This window comes from Balaenoptera musculus, chromosome 17 (genome assembly GCF_009873245.2).
Source record: "Balaenoptera musculus isolate JJ_BM4_2016_0621 chromosome 17, mBalMus1.pri.v3, whole genome shotgun sequence".
Lineage (NCBI taxonomy): Eukaryota > Metazoa > Chordata > Mammalia > Artiodactyla > Balaenopteridae > Balaenoptera > Balaenoptera musculus.
In genome coordinates, this window is record NC_045801.1 from 66942898 (window position 1) to 66963670 (window position 20773).

General features: G+C 34.4%; 1 protein-coding gene across 2 annotated transcripts in view; it reads right to left on the reverse strand.

Annotated features, from left to right (window-relative positions):
• The window catches only part of C17H8orf34 (chromosome 17 C8orf34 homolog), a 338603-nt gene that overhangs the window by 237163 nt on the left and 80667 nt on the right, over positions 1–20773 (reverse strand). For both annotated transcript variants that reach the window (XM_036830419.1, XM_036830420.1), the window contains one exon: positions 5023–5195. In XM_036830419.1, coding sequence (XP_036686314.1) covers positions 5023–5195 — 173 coding nt within the window. The remainder of the gene's footprint in view (positions 1–5022; positions 5196–20773) is intronic.

Consider the following 20773-nt stretch of genomic DNA (forward strand, 5'->3'; position numbering starts at 1 on the left):
AGCTACATTTCAATTTGGTGTCAATACACTCTAGGACTCCATTTTGCTTTGGTCTAAAAGGTTAAGTTCTAAACCAGGATCAGCTGGAAAAGGACAGTTTAAAGTGGCCATGCCCTCCACTTCTTCCCACTGGATGGCCTGCCTACTACCATCTGCCCTCTTCCTCCTGGCCGCACTCTTCCAGGGGGCCTGACCTTGCTGCATTTTGTTTCACACTCTGACTCTGAACACAAGTTGGTAAGTATTAATTTTATCTGGCCACATGTGCTCTCTTTGGTGGAAAACCGGATGATTCCTGTCTTGAACTATCTCCTAAGCTTGTTTAGTTCACCATCGCAGCCTAATAGAGAAATCTGTGCCCTTTCTCTTGACTCTAATCAGAAATTAAAGGGTTCTCTTTTATTAAGGCCCAGGTTGTTGGAGAGATCACAAAAAGTTTCACACTTAATCGCTTCATTTTGATTTATGCAAAAGAGCTCTGTCTTTTTTTCTTCACGTCTAAATGTGATGTTTTACAATTTATTTAGCAGACATTTATTAAGTGTTTGCTACGTACCAGGCATTGTGGGCACTGAGCTGCAGAAATAAGACACATGTCCTTGTCATGCTCCTCGCTTTAAAGCAAGTACTTTGAATCTAGGATTTTTGTTTTCATATTGGTCTCACCCAGCACCCAGCACATCACCTTGTGTTAATGCTCAATAAATATTTAACAAATTCACTCTTTCTTTTTGAACCTCATTTTTTCTAACACACTAAATAAAAAATAAGAATTAATTTAAGTAGATATAATCTGAGTCCTCCAACTTGAGAGATGTGAAAATCCAAGGAAATGGAAAGGTTGGTAGTGAAACAAAAGAAGGAAAAACAGATTGGAATGTGAATAATGAGAAACAAATGGTAGATAATAAATTTGTAACTCCCATTAACCAGCTGACAATGACCAAGACCATTTCATGAAGGTTGAAGCAAGTGTTTTCATTAAAATACATGGTTTGGTCATGAAGATAGTGCTGGGCTATAAGAACTAGACACTGACTGAATCCAAAATGTTGCCTGTCTAATAATAAGAGTCCATCTATGAGTCTATGAGTCCAAAGATGACTAGCAATGTGTTTCATAAAATAATTATTTGAATTAGTATATGTATTTCCTAAATAAATAAATGAATGAATTCCTAAATAAATGAGAACAAATTTTGAATATATTAAAATGACCTCATCAATATTCTGAAACACATGATTTAGCTACATATCAATACTTCTTTTGGTTTTAAAGATAAATTTGTAAGTCGTAAGATCCAATTTCTGTATGTTTTAGATATTCTTAAGGTTTCTGTTCTTTGATTACTTTAGCAAAATCATTTTTGATTAATCAATATTCTTTGTGCTTAAAATTTGCATGTGAGAATATTCCTAAATTACCAAGTCTGTTTTAGTCTCTGCCACATGTATTGTATATTTTCTAACATGTCCACAATAGCCAAACTTAGACAATATTAAGGTTACTTCTTTATTCTTGACTTCTTATGTTAAAGAGTGCCCTCCATCCATTTTCTTCCTTCTTGTTCTGGTTTATTTTCCATCATACCACTTATCACTACTTGAATTTATGTCATAAATTCGTATATTTGCTTGTTGATTGTTTGTCTCTTGCTGCCAAGAGAGGAGCTCTAAGAGGAGGGGAACATTTCTAGGGTTTGTTAACAGATATATCAGAAGCAATTATGAGCTTTAATGAAAAGGAACACTTCTTAATGGGAAGTGAATTTAGCTTTTAATATTTAATATATATTTCTAAGTTGTAAGATTTTCTATTCATTTTATTTACCATCTAATAACATAATTATTTACCATCTAATAACAATGCTCACTTAATGAACAAAGCCAATTCACAAGATCTATAATATTTATTGATGTTTTTCTTATTTTAATAAAATGGTTCAGCTTAGAGGAGCTTCGTTAGGCTTTCAAGGCTTGATAAGCCTATTTAAAAATTCACATTATAATTTAGCAAGTAATTTTAGGAAATCTATTATCAGCTATTGCAAAGTCGAATTAAGATGGCTCAAAATAGAAGTATATAGGTTTATTAACTCAATTTTTATTTACATTTATATTATCAATGTGTGATTATTTCAATAACTATAAATGTACAATGAATATATATGCTTTCCCACTAAATGGCTAGACAAACCATGGCAATTGATGCCAACTGGTAGTACATGATGATCACAGGAAGCCAGCAATCATTCCCTAACACATTCACCTCTCCCTTATGAATCCTTCTTCCTTTTCTTGCTCAGATGCTTTAATTTCTTTCTTAAACTCTCTTAATCTAGAAGCTCTTGGAGAATCTAAGAAAGATGTGGCAGGAAAATGTCCATTTGCACACATGGGACATTTTGCACATAATTTCAAGAGACTCATAGATCTCTTGAGTCCTTCCAGAGATCATGTAGGGGTCATGAACTCCATGTTAGTAGCTCTTGTCTTATTTTATTAGTTTCTCCATATTGCCCTCATAATTGCCTTCGTTTTAACCAGCACTTAACCCTTCTGGTGACAGCTATGTATACTAAAGTTGCTGACCCTCTTCACACAATGTTGTATTTGTAGGACCTAAGGAAAAAGTTCAGGTAAGGTGTATCATTAAAAAAAAAAAAGTTCCTGGAAAAAATCGTGGCTCAAAGTCTACCCATAAGAATCTCAAAGTTTACTACACCATTTATTTAATCTTCTCTAATCTAATGGTGAAAGTCCAGCCGATCATGTATGTATTGTTCTGAATGAACGGGAAAGTTGGTTATGTACTAAAGATGGAGTGTTGTAGTAACAGCCATTCAAATAAGACTTGAGCAATTAACAAGAGGGAAATCCATAATAGGAAAAGAGATAAAAAGTTAAGATAGACTATAAACAACCCTTCTTATAAAAAAGTTTTATTAATCAGATGTCTACTCACGGCCTCCTATGTGCCTCCTTCACTCACATAACAGATGCCTACTGACAATGGCAATGCGCCAGGCCCAGTAGGGGAGAGAAAAACGGAAGAAGTCGTCCTTGAAAATTAAGTCTTCTCTTTCAAGAGTCTAGAATATCATTTAGTCTGTTAATGTTTAAGACTGTTAAGTTATAAATGACAAGATCATTACTATTTAAGGGCAAAAGCTAATACTCTAGTTATAGACTCTAGAGTCATTAAAAAATTGCTCCCCAATCTGTTTTTATTCATTCAAATCAAATCTAATGCTATGTGAGTTCCTGGTATAAATTCAGAAATCCTGGTTTTATATTAGAGGATGGGATATAGTTCCTAACCTGTACTTTATTGCTACTCTTTAAATTTAGTTCAGAAAGCATGCACTCTTTTTTTTTCTCTAATGGGGCATCTGGGCAGGATTTCACCACTTTCTTCATTTCATAGGTAATATATCAACTCATAATTTAAAGATAGAGAAAAATAAAACTTAAAACAACTTTTCAAAACAAATATTTGAGTGAGATCTTCATGGATTAAGTTTTCTGGGTAATGGATTTGACCAGGATTGCAGGAAAGATTCTCCTTTATTGGATATTCAAGAGGGAATAAGAGCTCACTGAAGCCAGGAAGAAAACAGAAGCACTAACATTTGCAATAAATAGCTCCTATTTATTATTATGACTAAATGAAAGCAAAATGAAAGTCAAAATTTCTCTATTTTATATTTAAGAACTAAAGATCTAGCAATGAATAAAGATAAAGGTCTAGTGGGTTTCATAAGTCTAGTGTTAGAAATAAAATTACCCTCATTGACAGGTAAAATTGATCTGACATTTCACAAAAGAAGGTAAATGGATTTTTAGAAATGCTTTTCTTCTCCTTATACAGTACACTTCAACTATTTAAATAATTTAAAGGTTATTTCTCATGGAAATAGAATCAATTTTCTGTATGCCTGAAGCACATTAACGAGTATTCTGAATTTCCTTCCCTCCAGCCAAGTGATAAGTCACAGTATTAAAAACCCTGAAAGCTATTACATTGTAGAAAATACAATTTTCTCCTTGAGAAAGAATAGTTATTGGTTGCTGCTAAATTTAATGTAGGAAATACAAAGTTACTGTGGCTATGCTGTGTATAGGAAAAACTCTTCTGTGGTGGTCAGCTAGTAACACTCACAGAAAGTTTAAGCTCCTGTCACATTTTAATTCATGAGTATTTTTTCTCAATATCGTGTAAGCCATGCCTTGATAATGCTTTTTCACTCCAACTTCCTTGTAGAAGTTTTCATTTTTGTTTCGAATTTTACTCACTGCAGTTAGTATTACAAGAAATGGCTACACTGAATATATTGATACTTTTTCTAAAAAATATGATCTAGACTTTTCAAAATTACCCCACTTCTACCAGCATATGGAAACTTAAGGCAAATCTTCTGACACCATTTTGAGCATCATAGGGCTGAGTAAAATGAATTAGGGACTTTCAAATTCACAAATCACAATAGTTTCAAGAATAATTTCAAAAATTAAACACAGAGAATGTAATAATTATATTCAATCATAGTTATCAACTCTAAACTAAAAGTTTCTCTCTATATTCCATCTAACTCCACCTTGTGTAGTCTATCATACATTTAATAGTTTTCTTCTTGTTGAATAACTAGATCTTTATGGTACATCAGAAGTCCTCCCTCTCCAATCTTAACAGTCAGCCCAATAATATAGTAGGCCCCGTCCAATATTATAGTAGGTCTCAACTGACAGTTTATGTCCTGAAATTATTTTTCTATTTGGTTTTAGTAACAAAGAGATGATACTCTTCTTAGACGTAAAGAAAAAAAAAATCAAAACCAAATCTATAATAAAAGCAAATCTAACAAAACTCTAATTTTAAAACAGAGAAATTAATTTTTATCTTATATGTAACATAATTTTCTATATAAAATTGCCGAGTTATTTCATCAAAATCGTGCACTTGATTTCCCCTTTGCCCTAGATGATTAAAATATTCAGAATCTCAGAAGCCATCTCATCTCACCTCCCTGCGGGGCTAGAGCTGTTATCGTCCTTGTCCCATTGTTCATTTTTACTTCTTGGCACTGGGGGCTGCAGCATCTCAGCGGCCAGTGGATCAGCATCATTCTCTTCTCGGCCAATCCACTCTCCAATTACGCGGGGTCTCAGAAGCGAAGAGTTAAACGCCACTGTTTCCTGAAGAGAAGAAAAGAATTTCTCTGCCTTAGATTACATATTCCCATTAATAGGACAACAGGGAAATAAGCTTGTGTAGATCAAAATGTTCCTTTTTTTCTTTCTGAATTGACTTAAAATTTCAGTCCTCTCCATCTCTACTAGATGACTTACTCTATAGGATTTGTGCTGACTCGTGAAGGCCGCTGTGATAAAGGATCCAGAAATGAAATCTCTGGTTTGGACAGCTGCATGTTTGTTCTCAGGCTGGAGGAGCAGGATTAGCATCTGTGACAGAGGAAGGAGTGTGCGCGAAGGCCCACACGGCGAAAGAGCTTTGGTGCTGCTAGAAAATGATACATAACTTCTCAAGTATGGAGGAAACTGAGGTGGAGTCAGGGAACAGAGTCAAGAAGAGACAGGGCTGGAAGGATGCATTGCCTCCAATTGCAAAGCATTCTGGACTTCTAGAAATCCAGCAGAGGTTGGAAGCAGAGCACTATCGATGATGGGCATGCTATGACAATTCAAAAAAATGCTCAACTCTTTGCATAGACTTGGATGTGATGTGGCTCTTAAAATGGTATTTTAAATATTTAAATCATTTAATAATTTAAAACGAATACTGAACACGTGCAACTGCTACGGGTATCTCGGTCCATGGGAAAAAAGCAGATTAAAAAGCAATATGTATTGTATGATCTAATTTTTGTTTAAAAAATTCATATGGGTGTGTATCCATGTGCCAGTCTCAGCCTACCAATAGCCAATGTTGTTATCAGACCGGCCCTTGTGGTTCTTAATATGAATGCAAGACACCCTTCGGCAATAACCACTAGGAAACTTGAAAAAGTAAAGGTTTATTACTTATAGAACCTGGAAATTACACACTACACCTGGCGTCACACAGTGAGGTTCAGGGGGAGAGAGAGAGAAGGAGAGCAAGCACAGGCCTGGGCTTCTGCTTTTACTGGGGTGAAAGGTGGGCACTAAGGGTTTCTTGGGCTCACTCTTTATTCATGATTTTAAAAGAGAGTGGAAATTTAAAGCAGGAAGAGAAAAAGAAAAAGTGGCCACTTGAAAAAAATAAATCGTCAGTTATTAAAATCAATTAAGAACTCTAAAACAAAGGTGCCGCAGTATGGGGAAGTGACCTGGATCTCTGCAGTAGTTTATCAGAGATAGTCATCTTTGAAGTGGATGCCTCAGCAATCAAAGCTTAAGTCTGGCATTTGCATTTTAAAAATAAAAAACAAACAAACAAACAAAAACTGTCAGGGTTTATACTATAATCCATCAATCCAGCATTCATAGAGACTAATCCATTCATTTATTCATTCTTTTATATTTATTATGACCTACTATGTGCCAGATACTGCTTGATTTATTGGGAAAAACAATGGTAACACCAAAATTTAATGGTTTTATCTGAATGGAGGGACTGCAGGTAATTTTAATTCTTCTTTTGGCATTTCCATGTCTTTTCAATATTCTATGAGAAATATGTACTTGTCTTAAAATGAGAAAAAATGTATTTTTAAAACATCTTGATCTGAGAAACACAGGCTTTTAATTTGTAATATTACAAGAGTCTTGAACAATTCCTTAAAAATTTAGATCTGATTTTCTGAATCTTTACAATTCCCCCAAATATTATACAAATACAATATTATAATATATACAATGTAGCTTTAATTAACATACAAATATACACCAAAAGCAACATGTGAAATATGACTAAGACATATTTGATGAACATTTATCCAAGTGATTATAAGCGACAGAAAGTAGTTGGATATCTTAATATTGATTCCCCAGTCTACATGAAAATGTAGCAGATAAATTTTAGTGTTTGTTTAATGTAGCAACTAATATGAAATCCTTCTGTATTTATATTCCCAAAGCCAGGAAATCAAAGCTTGCAGCTATGAAATCATGCAATCAAATTAATGTTTTGCAATTACTCGAAAGGCATATTCATCTGCCACAATTTAATATCATTTGAAGCACAAGAATTAAAATTAACAGCAATACGGTTAAATTTTAAACCTATATTTGCATTTAAGAGATTAAGGAAAAGACATGTTCTAGAAAAAAAAAATCTATAAACATATTTACAGCTTCAGAATCAGTTTTGGCCTGTGTGACTTTGAAATGTTACTTATTCTCTGAATTTTGTTTTCTCCAACTGTAAAATGGTCATGATACAAATTATAAAACCTACTGTATCAAATGAAATAGTAAGAAGCATAGTTAAACCACACAATTCTGTACATATGCTAGACACAATTACTTAAGGACGTGGGCTGTATTTAATCTACTTCTAAATATGTTAGGTAACTGGGAAAAAAATGGTACAGAACAGCAGGAATGGGTGAGTTAGGTAAGAACAGATGCTTGGTTGTCAATATGGGCAGAGTAACAGAACAGGGAATTGATAGTACAGGTTTTCATTCTATACAGTTTTATTTTACAGAGAGTATATTAAAAAGATTGGATAATTAATTTAGTATTATCAATCTCTACATTATAGGACAGAACTGGGCTTAATAAGAATTGGGACAAAGAAACTGACCACTGTAACAACAGAAATGGGTGAGTTTAGGCATTATAAATGAAAAAAATGAAACAGGATTTAGAGTTGAGAATGATCATAGAGTTGAGAATGATCATAAAGTTGAGAACTGCAGAGAATCAGAAATAACTTTTTGGTTGATTACTGGGAAATTAAATGATAGATGCCACTGCTATTGGAAAGTAGAGCACAGAGAGAAGGATAAATAGTTTGATATGCAGCCTGTTTAACTCCATCTGGCAGCAGAAATTTAGTGAGAAATAGCTGATGAGCAAAGCAATACAAAGAGCTGCAGATAGGGTCAGAGGAGTTAGGGAGTGAATATTTTACAGGTGAAAAGTGGGACTCTACTATTTTTATTTTTCAGAATGCACAAAGCTTTTCTTATATTTACTCCTTTATGAAAATGTTATATCTCTAAAAATTCTTGAATATAGTCCATTTACTTGTAATAGAGCAAAATAGCAGATTTTTCTTTGGTTCTATTACTTATATTTGATTAAGCTAAGTAAAAATCTCTCCATAAATCTTTATGAAAGGATTTCAGTGAAGAAAGCAGTTCCACAAACATCAGTACATGGCAAAAGAAATTTTAAAACTTCACACTGAATACAAGTTTTGGAAAATATTTTAAGTACATGGATAAATAAAACATTTAAAATTTCAGTGCTAAACAATGTAAATCCTAATGATTCCTTAGAAATGTATAAATACATATTCCTTTGCCCTCCTAAGGCTAGAGGTCCCTAAGTGTTCAGATTCTTAAACAAGTGTGCTTAAATAATAAGAAAAGCATTAGTAGTCAAACATTCTCCAACGGTCACAGATTTGCTTAATATTTCCTATTAATAGGAAGCTATCCTATCCAAGGAGTAGTTACCTTAGAGGAAACATACTCTCTCCAAGCAGCCTGCGCCTGCTGGCTAACCCACAGTGAGTTCAACAGCTCTGACCACTGGTCATCAGCACAACATTTGATTATATTCCATGTTATTCAAATGTTTTCTCGTCTTAATAAAACGAGCTGTTCATGGAAGGCTGGAATCATGTCTTAAATTCCTTTATCCTCCATAATAACTAGCACAATGATTTAATAAAGTAAGCACAAAAATCTGTCCTGATTGAATTAAACATAATTCAAAGAATAAAAAATGGTGAATTATGAAGTATCTTTATGTCTAAAAATCATATAAAAAATTCATGGACAACACTGATTAACAATTTTTTTAACTCTCTTTTTTTAAACTTTTAAAAAAATTTTTATTGATATATAGTTGATTTACAACGTTGTGTTAGTTTCAGGGGTACAGCAAACTGATTCAGATATATATAGAGAGAGAGAATATATATATATATGTATATTCTTTTTTTACATTCTCTTCCATTATAGGTTATTACAAGATATTGAGTATAGTTCCCTGTGCTATACAGCAGGGTAAAGAAAAAATCAAGGATGCTGCCATAAGACCCTTCATTAAGACCTCTGAAAAAAACTAAGATGGTGTCTATTAAGAATGTTGTTTTGCAACATCTAAAAGACCAGCAGTTAAATCTAGAGAGAGAGGCATGTCTTGAGAAGAACTGTGGATGTGATTTTTGGCACAAGAAGAAGACAGGAATCATATACACAGGAAACCCAAACATGATTTGGGATAGTTGAATTGGCAAAGGCAACAGCCTGAAGTAAAAGGGGCTGAGACTATTCAAGAAGTAAACAGCTCTCGGGGACCCATTTTTCTACACAAAGGAAGAAATCTGAGGAAGTTGCTCAGAGACATCTCTTCCAAAGCCTTCTTCAGAAGTGGCCAAAAGGTTACCAAAAAAGAAAGAAACCAGAAGCTGTGGAAAACAACATATGGGGACTCCCAGAGAACCCAGTTTCCACTCCCAGGGAACAGAACTGGGGCTTAATTAAGGAACACCTCCCAACCCCTTGGACAGAAAGACCTGATGACATTTGCCCAGCAAGATTTAAGAACTGCTATGAACCAGGAATTTCTATAAACCTCTCATTATTTCCCTTCTCTAACAGGAATATTTAATGTGGTTATCCCATATCAGTCTCATCACTTAATGGAAAAGAAGAAACAAAACTATCATCATTCACATATATTTTTTATGTAGAAAAACCAAGAGAATTCAGAAACAAGTTACAAATTAATATGAGTTCAGCAAGCTTACTGAATTTAAGATAAAATTAGAAAAATAACATTCATTCCTATATGCCAGTAAGTTTTAAAATGTAACTTATAAAACAGATACCATTGACAATAATAGCCCAAAAGACAATGTACCTAGGAATCAATTTAACAAAAATCTGCATGCTCTTTCAGAATGTAACTATATGACTTTATCATAAAACACTATAATATTTAATTAAATGGAAACATGCTTTGTTCATTGATAGAATGATTCAGAAATGTAAAGATGTCAATTCTCTCACATCAATCTAAAATACAAAGCAATTCCAAACCCAATGGAGTAAGAGAGATAAGCAAACGGACCAAAAGAAGAAAATAGAAGGCCTAGAAACAAGATAAGTGACAGAAGCATGCATATTTATGGACAAATGATGAACTTTTCAATAAATAGTTATAGGAAATTTATATGTTCCAACTTCTTGCCATATTAAAAAAAGTTTCAAGTAGGTTAAAGATAAAAAACAGAATTTTTAATAGAAAATAAACAGTAATATTTTCATGATATCAAGTAGAAAAGAATTTCTTAAAACATTACAAGTTAATGTTAAAATTTTCTGTTAATAGAAGGCACTGTTTAAAAAGTGATGGCAAGCCTAAATTTTTTAGAATAGATTTGAGACACACGACAAGAGCTGACATCCAGAATGTATAATAAACTCACACAAATCTAAAGAAAAGAAAAATAACTGGGCAATAAAAATGAGCAAAAGAGACAAGTGGGCATTCAATCCTATTAAAAAATTATAAAATTGTTAATTGAATCCATGAGAAACCATTTTTCATTAAAATACTTGATGACAGTCAGTGTTAGCAAGGATCAGGAGCAATATATATTATTACAAACTGTTGCTGGGAGTATAAATTAATACAACTTCTTTTGAGAGAAATTCTGCGGTATCTAGTAAAAGTTAAAAATGCACATGCCATATTGCTAGATTAATTGAAGTTCAATTAGTTGTGTCTTTCTCTTTCAGTTCAGATATATTTTCACTCCTTAGTTAGTTACAACATCTCCTGTCTCCTCCTGATTCTCAACTGATCATGTTGCTTATCTCAGTGAGAAAATGAAAGCAATCAGCAGAGAATTTGTTCGTTTTCTCACCACCAAACCCACCAGCTACTAGCACTGTTGCCTACACTTAGAAAAGATGAACTGTCATTTCTTTTCCAAGGTCTGACATATAGAAAGTACTTTATAAACATTTGTAGAGTGAATAAAAGAATGACAAAATTAAGACAATGTATGATTCAATGTTTCAATACGTATTACCAACATTACTGGTCATTAGGGCAATGTAAACCAAAACTGCAATAAAATACTACTTTACACCCAGGAGGATGGCTATAATTTAAGACAGACAACAACAAGTGTTAACAAGGATATGGAGATATTTGAAGCCTCATACTTGCTGGTTGGAATGTAAAATGGTGCTGCCACTGTGCAAAACAGTTTGACAGTTCCTCAAAAAGTTAAGTATAGAGTTAGCATATGTTCCAGCATTTTCATTCCCTACATATATGCCCAAGAGAAATTTAAAAAACATGTCCACACAAAAACTTATACATGAATGTTCACAGAAACATTATTCTTAATAGCTGAAAAGTGGAAACAACTCCAATGTCCACAAATTGATGAATGAATAAACAAAGTGTGGTATATCCATACAATAGAATATTATTCAGCAATAAAAAGAAATGAAGTACTGATATATGCTACAACACTAAAGAACCTTGAAAACATTATGCTAAGTGAAAGAAGACAGTCACAAAAGACCACATATTTTATGACTGCATTTATATGAAATTTCCAGAAAGTACATTAGTGGTTGTCTTAGGCTAAGGGGTTAGGAGGAATGGGGAGTAGACATGAGGTTTCTTTTGGGGATGATGAAAATGTTCTAAATTTAGGTTGAAGTAATGGTTACACAACTCTCTGAATATACTAAAACCCACTAAGCTGTACACTCTAAAAGGGTAGATTTTATTATGTGAATTTTATCTCAATAAAGTTGTTAAAATAATATATTAAACTCATTCTCAGATTTTCCCCTTTTACGGTGGAGTACACATTATATAGTGCTAGGGAAAAGCATGGATTTGGAATCAGACAGATAAAGAATCAGAAGCTAGCAGGGGAGTATTTATTCCATCTCCACTAATACTAATTCTGAGACTTTCAGCAAATCACTTAATCATTCTAGCTTCAGTTTCCTTACTTGTAAAACAGGAAAAGCATAACCACTTCACTGGACTGGTACAAGAACTAAATTCAATAACATATCAGAAACACCTAGCATATCTGCTAACCCTAATAGGTGTTCAATATTATCTCTCCTCCTTTCCTTCACTATCTTCTGCACCCTCCTACCCATGATCTAAAATTTTTACTCTTTATCATGGAAATTTTCACGCTAATACAAAAGTAGAAGGAAGAGTAAAGCAAACCCCTCTGTACCCACACACATTTTCCTCAATTATCAATTCATGGATAAACTCACTTCACCCTTATCTCCACCCACATCACCCCTCTCTGCCCAGATCATTTTGAAGTAAATCCCATTCACTATGTATCATATCATTTGTAAATAGTCCAGTATGTAATCTCTAAAAAAGTAAGAGTGCTTTTTTTGTAAACACATACAGTACCATTACCACACCTAAATATAAAGTAAGAATATTTCTGATATCAAATAACTAATTAGTTATCAAATTTACCTGATTATCTCAGGGAATTATCTCAGTTGGCACACATCAGACTCTAAGCAAGACTTGGTAGGTTGTGACTGATCAACAGTCTTTTATGCCTCTCTTAATCTATGTATTCTCTTCCTCTGTCTCATTTTCTCTCTTGTAATTTTGCTGTTGCTGTGGTTCAGAAAACCCAAGTTGTTTGTCCTGTGAGTTTTCCAGAGTCTGGTTTTTCCCTTTGCACCCCTGTGATGTGGCTTCAAATGTTCCTCTGCCCTTTGTACTTTCTGTAAGTTCGTAGTTCGCTCAGGATAAAGTTTCTCTGCTGTAGTTTTCGCTTTTGCCGATGCTGCTTCAGGGAGAACGCTCAGTTTCACCTGGAGGCTCAGACCATCCCCTTGACTCTTCTTTAGTCATTTTGGCAGCACTGATATTACTGCTTAGATCCATTAATTCACTAGGAATTGATAGACGGTAATTGTCTAATTTTATAATTCCATATTCACTTATTTGTTGGACTACTTCTGGAAAGAGAAACTTCCTGTCATCAAATATTTGGTTACTCTGAAGTACGATTTAAATGGGAAAGGAAGATTAAAAGTTTCATTCTTTCCCTTTACTTTTACCAGTTTTTTAAAATGTGACTTTGGTCCCCTAGCACCTGCTAAAAAGATGAATAATTCTTTGGATGAACATATGGATTTTAAAGTATTAGGTATGATTCACTGCATTGCAGTTATTGTTCTTATTCATGTTCAAATTTTCTTAACTCTTGCCAGTAGAAGACTACTTAAGCCGGCTCCTGAGCTCCTCTGACACGATCCTAGTGGTCCTCCATAGTTCTTACCTCTGGCATGATAAGATATTTTAGGCTCATTTTGTACACTGTCTGCTCCTGACCCGGAAGCAACCATTATTTCAAGGGATTATGATTCTTTTTAGTTGGAAATATATTTTAAGACTAGAATCTGAACACTCGGGGTACTCACTGTTCTGGGGTTGGTAATAGTGGACAGGTCTAAGAAATACCTATGTTTTAAACTGAAATAATTCAGGCTTACAGAAAAGTTGAGGAAAAAAAAAAAAGAATTCCTATATACCCTTCACCCAGATTGCCAAAATATTGTTAATGGGATAAGGTCAACGTTGTTAGTTGACATTTTGCTTTATCATACATATTTATACACACACACACTCATAATTTCCCCAGAACCATCTGAAGGTAATTTGTAGATATGAATACTCTTTTACCCATAAATACTTCAGGGTGTACTTCCTACAAAGAAGGGCATTTTCTTATATGGCCACAGTATAATTACCAAAACCAGTAATTCATACTGATATAATACTAACAGACTAACCTTGTTTAAATTTCCCCAATTATTCAAATAATGTTGCACACCACAAAAGAAATCCTGGATCATGTATGGCATTCAATTGTCATGTGTTTATCTCCTTTAATGTGGAACTGTTTTCAGTCTTTCTCTGACATTTATGACCTTCATGGTTTTTAAAAACAAGGACCAGTTATTTGTTAGTAGGTCCTTCAATTTGTTTTTCAAATTTTTCCACATGATTATATTCAAGTTATACATTTTTGGCAAGAATAACACAGAAGTGATGTGTTCCTTTCATATCAAAAGGCACATGATGCTGATTTGTCCCAGGACTAATGACGACAACGCTGATCACTTGGTTAAGGGGGTGTCTTCCATGTTTCTCCATTGTAAAGTTGCTACTTTTCTCTCGTCAATTATTAAGTACCTTCTAGAGTACTAACTGTGAGACTATGTAGATATCCTGTAATTCATCAAAATTTCATGAGCTCATTTTAACATTCTTTGCTGACCTTTGTCTTCATCAATTACTATGAAGGTTGCCAACTTGTGATTTTCTAATTTCACCATTCCGTCTAAATTTATTTGTTGGTACTCTACTATGAGAAAGAGCTTCTCCCTCACCTCCACTTACGTAGGTATGTAGGTAGGTATATGTATGTACATAGGTATATCACTATGGACTTACGGATTTTACTTCATTCAATAGACTATAACACATTACTATCATTATTTTTAGGCTTTAATGTTCCTAGTAGGAGCTCCGGCAAGGAGGTTCCTGTGTCCTTCTGACATGTTCCATCATTCTTTGATTTCATTTTTACCTTCTGGTGCTAAATGATATCCAGACTCAAGTTGTACTTTCTCAGCTGCGAATCTAGATTCAGCCATTTTTCCAAAGAGACCTGGCTCCTTTTAATAGAGAAAAATATTCAGAAAACAGTATCTGGGCTCTAGTTGAGTTTACTGCCTGTAGATAGTGTATTTTTGTTTTTAAAATAAAGAAATATTATGAGTTCTGTATGATACTTTCAATTCAAAACAGGATATAGGATTGTTACTTAAACTTATCATCTTATATCTGTATTTCCTTTCCCCTATGCCAAAAATTCTGGTTCTTAAGGATATCAATATAATTACTTCTTTGCTGTATCACACAAAGCATACACAACAGTCTCTATAATAATATCAACACTATCACTAATGATACAATTACTAAAAACAGTTTAAGAGCTGATGCTATTCCCTCGGGCCTTGGGTACACCCCACTAGAGAACAATCAAATGACTGTGTTTATAATGACTCCAAGTAATTCACCTCAGTGTGTTTTGCCATCAACCTGAAATACAGTTGTGCTCATTTGTTTCATTTGCTTTTGCTTCTTAGAAATCACTGTTTTAAGATTTAACCTTGTTTTTTAAAAATTATATAAAATATTTAAATGATTCCAAAGTCTCACATAAAGTTCTAGGAAGTCAAGATTCTATTCCTATCCTCTCTACACCTTCCTCACTCCTACTCTCTATTCCTTCCCTTCTCCCATAGGTAACGTTTAAAAAGTAACTGTGTGTGTGTGTGTGTTTTACAGTATGGCAGGTTCTGCCATTGTTGTTTTGGCTTTAATATAAGCAAATATGCATCTATATTTTCTTTACACTTACTTAGATAAATGATAGCACACTATAAACACACTTCTTTTCCTTGCCTTTTGTATTCAACAATATATCCTGAGGATCGCTCTATAGTATCTACAGAGATATTCTTTCATTTTTATAGCTGTATGGTACTCTATAGTGGAAGTACTATAATTTATCTGTTATCCTTCTTTCAATGAACATTTAGTTATTTCAACTCTTTTCCTATTAAAGTAGCACAACAATGTATAGTCACCCACATTGGTCTTTTTATAGTTTTGCCAGTGTGTCCTTGGAATAGACTCATAGAAGTAGGATCATTTGATCAAAGAATAACTGCATATATAATTTTTTATATATGAAGACATTGAAAGTCTGGAGCTTGAAGGATAGAAAACAGTTGGAGAAAGGGGAGGGACTGACAATGAGCAAAAATGTGGAAATAAATAAAAAATATGACTTGGAAGTGCTGTAGTCTGGCTGCCTTACAGTGTTCCTTTTTCAGCACAGCACAGACTCTGAGTAGAGAAAAAGAGGAAAATAAAGCATAAGATATAGATTTGAAAGACAAAATGGAAACTGTTAATTCTAGTCTTAGAAATTTGGACTTAATTTGTGAAGTAGCAGGGAGTCATGGAAAATTTTTTAGCAGGATTCCCTAGGTAGGGTTCCCTTAAACCAGAGGCTAACCAAGTGATTTACTGATGGGGGTCTCTTTAAGTGAAACCTGTAAGAGACTGAAGGAAGCAGGAGAAGATGGGAAGAAGCTAGGCAAAGAGATGGGTTCAGCTAAAGTCTACTCTCAGCCTATCCCATAAGGAGCTCTGTAATGTAAACGACAACTCAGAGCCTTATTTTACTCAGTCATTGGCTGATGGTGAACCCAGGCATCTCTGGGCAGGATGGCTCCCACTGAGTTGAAACCATCCTCTGCAGAAGGGTGAGTCCATAAGCACCCCACATTCACAGGAGTTGAAGGATGGGTCACACTGCCCTACTGAAGGGTAACTGAGCAGGAACCAGCCAGGCCGACTATATGGCATTTTGAAGGGTGAATTAGAATGGCAGGAGCCTGAAGAATTAGATAAAGGTATGAAAGGTAATACCATCTGAACTTGGATAATGGCTGTGTAGGCAAAATAATGGCTTCCCAAAGATGTCCACATCCTAATCCTCAAACCTCTAAATATGTTACATGACATGGCAAAAGGGGCTTTGCATGATTAAGGTTAAAGATGCTAAGATGAGATTATCCAGATGAGCTGGGTGGCCCCAAACTAATCACGGGACTTCATACACGTGGACCGCTTTTCCGGGATGCCGTTAGAGAGAAATGAGACACTGCTGCTAGTTTTGAAGATGTAGAAAAGGGACCACGCACCAGGAATGCAGCAGCCTTTAGAAAGTGGAGAAGGCAAGGTAACACCTTTCTCCTAGAACTTCAGGAAGGAATGAAGCCCTATTACACCTGATTTTAACCCAGGAAGACGCATGGTTTAACTTCTAAACTACAGAACTGTATGATAATAAATTTGTGCTGTTTCAATTTGTTACAACAGCAGTAGAAAACCAATACGATGGCTAAGAAAAGGGAAAGGAAAAGACTAATGAATAAGACATTTATTGAAGTCTCACAATTTTTTAAAAAAGCCTTAAAGATAACATTAGCTTCTGTTTTATTTTTCCATATTAAGTAGAATAATTCTTATTTACCTTTATCAGAATTCATAAAATAACTTTAAAAGTCACAGAAAAAATAACTTCAGTGAAATTATAAGTGAATTAGAATATGACAGTAAAAGATCAGTATTTTATAAAGGTTAAGAAAAACAGGTCTTTAGTAAACCACCAAAATTGTTAATGGAAGATTAAAAGGAAGCTGTACTGATTTTTATTACTATATTAAAGACACAGGTGTCAGCTCAACACCCATTGTAAATCATTCTTTTTTTAAAATAAATTTAATTTTTTTATACAGCAGGTTCTTATTACTCATCCATTTTACACACATCAGGGTATACATGTCAATCCCAATCGCCCAATTCATCACACCACCACCACCACTTCCCCCGCGGCTTTCCCTCCTTGGTGTCCATACGTTTGTTCTCTACATCTGTGTCTCTATTTCTGCCCTGCAAACCGGTTCATCTGTACCATTTTTCTAGACTCCACAAATATGTGTTAATATACAATATTTGTTTTTCTCTTTCTAACTTACTTCACTCTGTATGACAGTCTCTAGGTCCATCCACGTCTCTACAAATGACCCAATTTTGTTCCTTTTTGTGGCTGAGTAATATTCCATTGTATATATGTACCACATCTTCTTTATCCATTCATCTGTCGATGGGCATTTAGGTTGCTTCCATGACCTGGCTATGGTAAATAGTGCTGCAGTGAACACTGGAGTGCATGTGTCTTTTTGAATTATGGTTTTCTCTGGGTATATGCCCAGTAGTGGGATTGCTGGGTCATATGGTAATTCTATTTTTAGTTTTTTAAGGAACCTCCATACTGCTCTCCATAGTAGCTGTATCAATTTACATTCCCACCAACAGTGCAACAGGGTTCCCTTTTCTCCAAACCCTCTCCAACATTTGTTGTTTGTACATTATCTGATGATGCCCATTCTAACTAGTGTGAGGTGATACCTCATTGTAGTTTCGATTTGCATTTCTCTAATAATTAGTGATGTTGAGCAGCTTTTCATGTACCTCTTGGCCATCTCTATGTCTTCTTTGGAGAAATGTCTATTTAGGTCTTCTGCCCATTTTTTGATTGGGCTGTTGGTTTTTTTAATATTAAGTTGCATGAGCTGTTTATATATTTTGGAGATTAATCCTTTGTCCGCTGATTCATTTGCAAATTTTTTCTCCCATTCTGAGGGTTGTCTTTTCATCTTGTTTATAGTTTCCTTTGCTATGCAAAAGCTTTGAAGTTTCATTAGGTCCCATTTGTTTATTTTTGTTTTTATTTCCATTACTCTAGGAGGTGGGTCAAAAAAGATCTTGCTGTGATTTATGTCAAAGAGTGTTCTTCCTATGTTTTCCTCTAAGAGTTTTTAAATCATTCTTTTTGACTATTGTTTTAGCACCAGCCTGAGATTCACATTTTCTTAGCGAGAAAAATGCAAGACTGTGAGCTTCAAGGTCAGCAGAGGGCGCCATGGGGCAGGCTTGCCCTCTCCCCCAAGGGGCAGCCAAAGGATGGTGGTTTTGGCTCTGGAAGCCTGTGTGTCCTCTGTATAACTTTGTACTCCTGAATATCAGATGTGAGAGTGGGAACAATTTTTTTGCACTGACATAGTTTTTTTTCAATAAAAGCTTATTTATGACAATAGTTGGCATCTTCCTATTGAAAAATAATAAATATGTAATAAATTTCAGCAATTTCCACTAAGTCTTCAAAAATGGGAACATTAGGTAAGTAGTGAAAATCTGCAGTTTATGCAACTTAGTTAAATGGAAAATCCCCTGAGCTAGTGCTTAGAAGAGAGGAGGTGAGGGGGGGGAGGATGTATCCTAAGGATGATATTTAACCAAGTGTCAAGGCTTCCACATTTTTATCCAATGAAGGTGAAATCCATTTTCAGTTCAAAGAACAATTAGTATGTCCTTTAGCTCACCAGAAAAAAGGCTGATGTAGAAACCAACCAGGCTGCAAGTCAGAGCCCAGGAAAAAAAGGGAAGGACAAGGGCCAAGCAGTCACACAAGCTAATTTATGGCTCAGGCAGCCAGCGCTTTGCAGAATATACTGGAAGGAGCAAAAAAATGAATCCAGAAATAGTGATAATTATGTCTTTGTACTTAGAATGAACACAAAAAATAAATACAAGACAGGGATTATTAAAATTCTGCAAATTATAAGGAAAGTCACGGTATAAGGAGGAGACGAGCTGGGGCAAAGACAATGATGGACAGAGGAGAACCAGAAGAGTAGGACGAAGCTGGGAGGCCTCACCTGCCACTCACTCTACTTGCTATAATATACAGTCAAGATCTGGTTTTGCACATAGTACAGACTGAAATTTAAATAATTGAAAAATATTAGGATGGTTTATCAATTCATATTTAAAAGTACATTCATAAATTTCATTTATTTAGTGAATCAGAAATGTATTTTTTGGTACAAAACTCAAAAGGTATAGTCCTATTTGGAATAGAAGGATACTAACTTTATTGCTTTTGTAAATTATAAGTATTACCTTATAGTTTATTATTTTAAAATGTCATGATTTATATAATCCCATTTTTTGCACTATACTTTCTATCACTTTCTTTCTACCCATATATCTAGGCACCAAGCCAAATTTCAATATGTTTTCTCTTTAGAGAGACATCTGGACCAATGCTCACCAAATACTGATGGCTATTTCTAGGTGCTTCTCTTTTTTCCAATCTGATGTCAGATTTTTTTTCATCCACAATAGACTGAATGCAGAAGCAGATTATGAAAATCTAAAATTTTCAATTAAACCAGACAGTAAACAGATTTTCAAAACTGTAAACAATGCCACTTTCTCACAAATATCTTGTTTTGGAAAATAAAGTATTTTTCATAAAAATGTTATTTTTGTTAATGTAATAGTTTTATCAGTGCTATTTTTAAAATGAATAAACACGTAAAATTTTTATTAGTTTTAAATTCTAACATGGCAAATATTGATAAATGAAACCTATATAAATTAAAGCTTTTGGGGTCCTCTACATAATTTTTAGGAGTATAAAGGGGTCCTAAGACCAAAAAAATGAGAACTTCTATTTCAGTGACTCCTAAATGTATAACTCTAAATCAAATCTCATTCATGAGCAAGAACTCATATAAATATGTTTCATAGACAACTCAAACTGAACAATTCAAAAGAGAAATCCTGATGCTATCCCAACCTGCCAAATTTGCTATTTCCCCAGGTTTTCCAATTCTGTTAAATGGCACCACAATTCACCTACTTGCTCATCCCCCAAACCTAGGAATCATCACTGACTGATTTCTTCTACAACTGATCTATTAGCAAGTTCCACTGACATTACTGTTAAAATATATTCCTAATCATATCACTTCTCACCACCTTAACAACTATCACCCGAGTCCAAGGCACCATGATATTCCCTTGGCATCTTGGAATTAAAAAAAAAAAGCTTACTGAGTAAGGTTTCTAAAGGG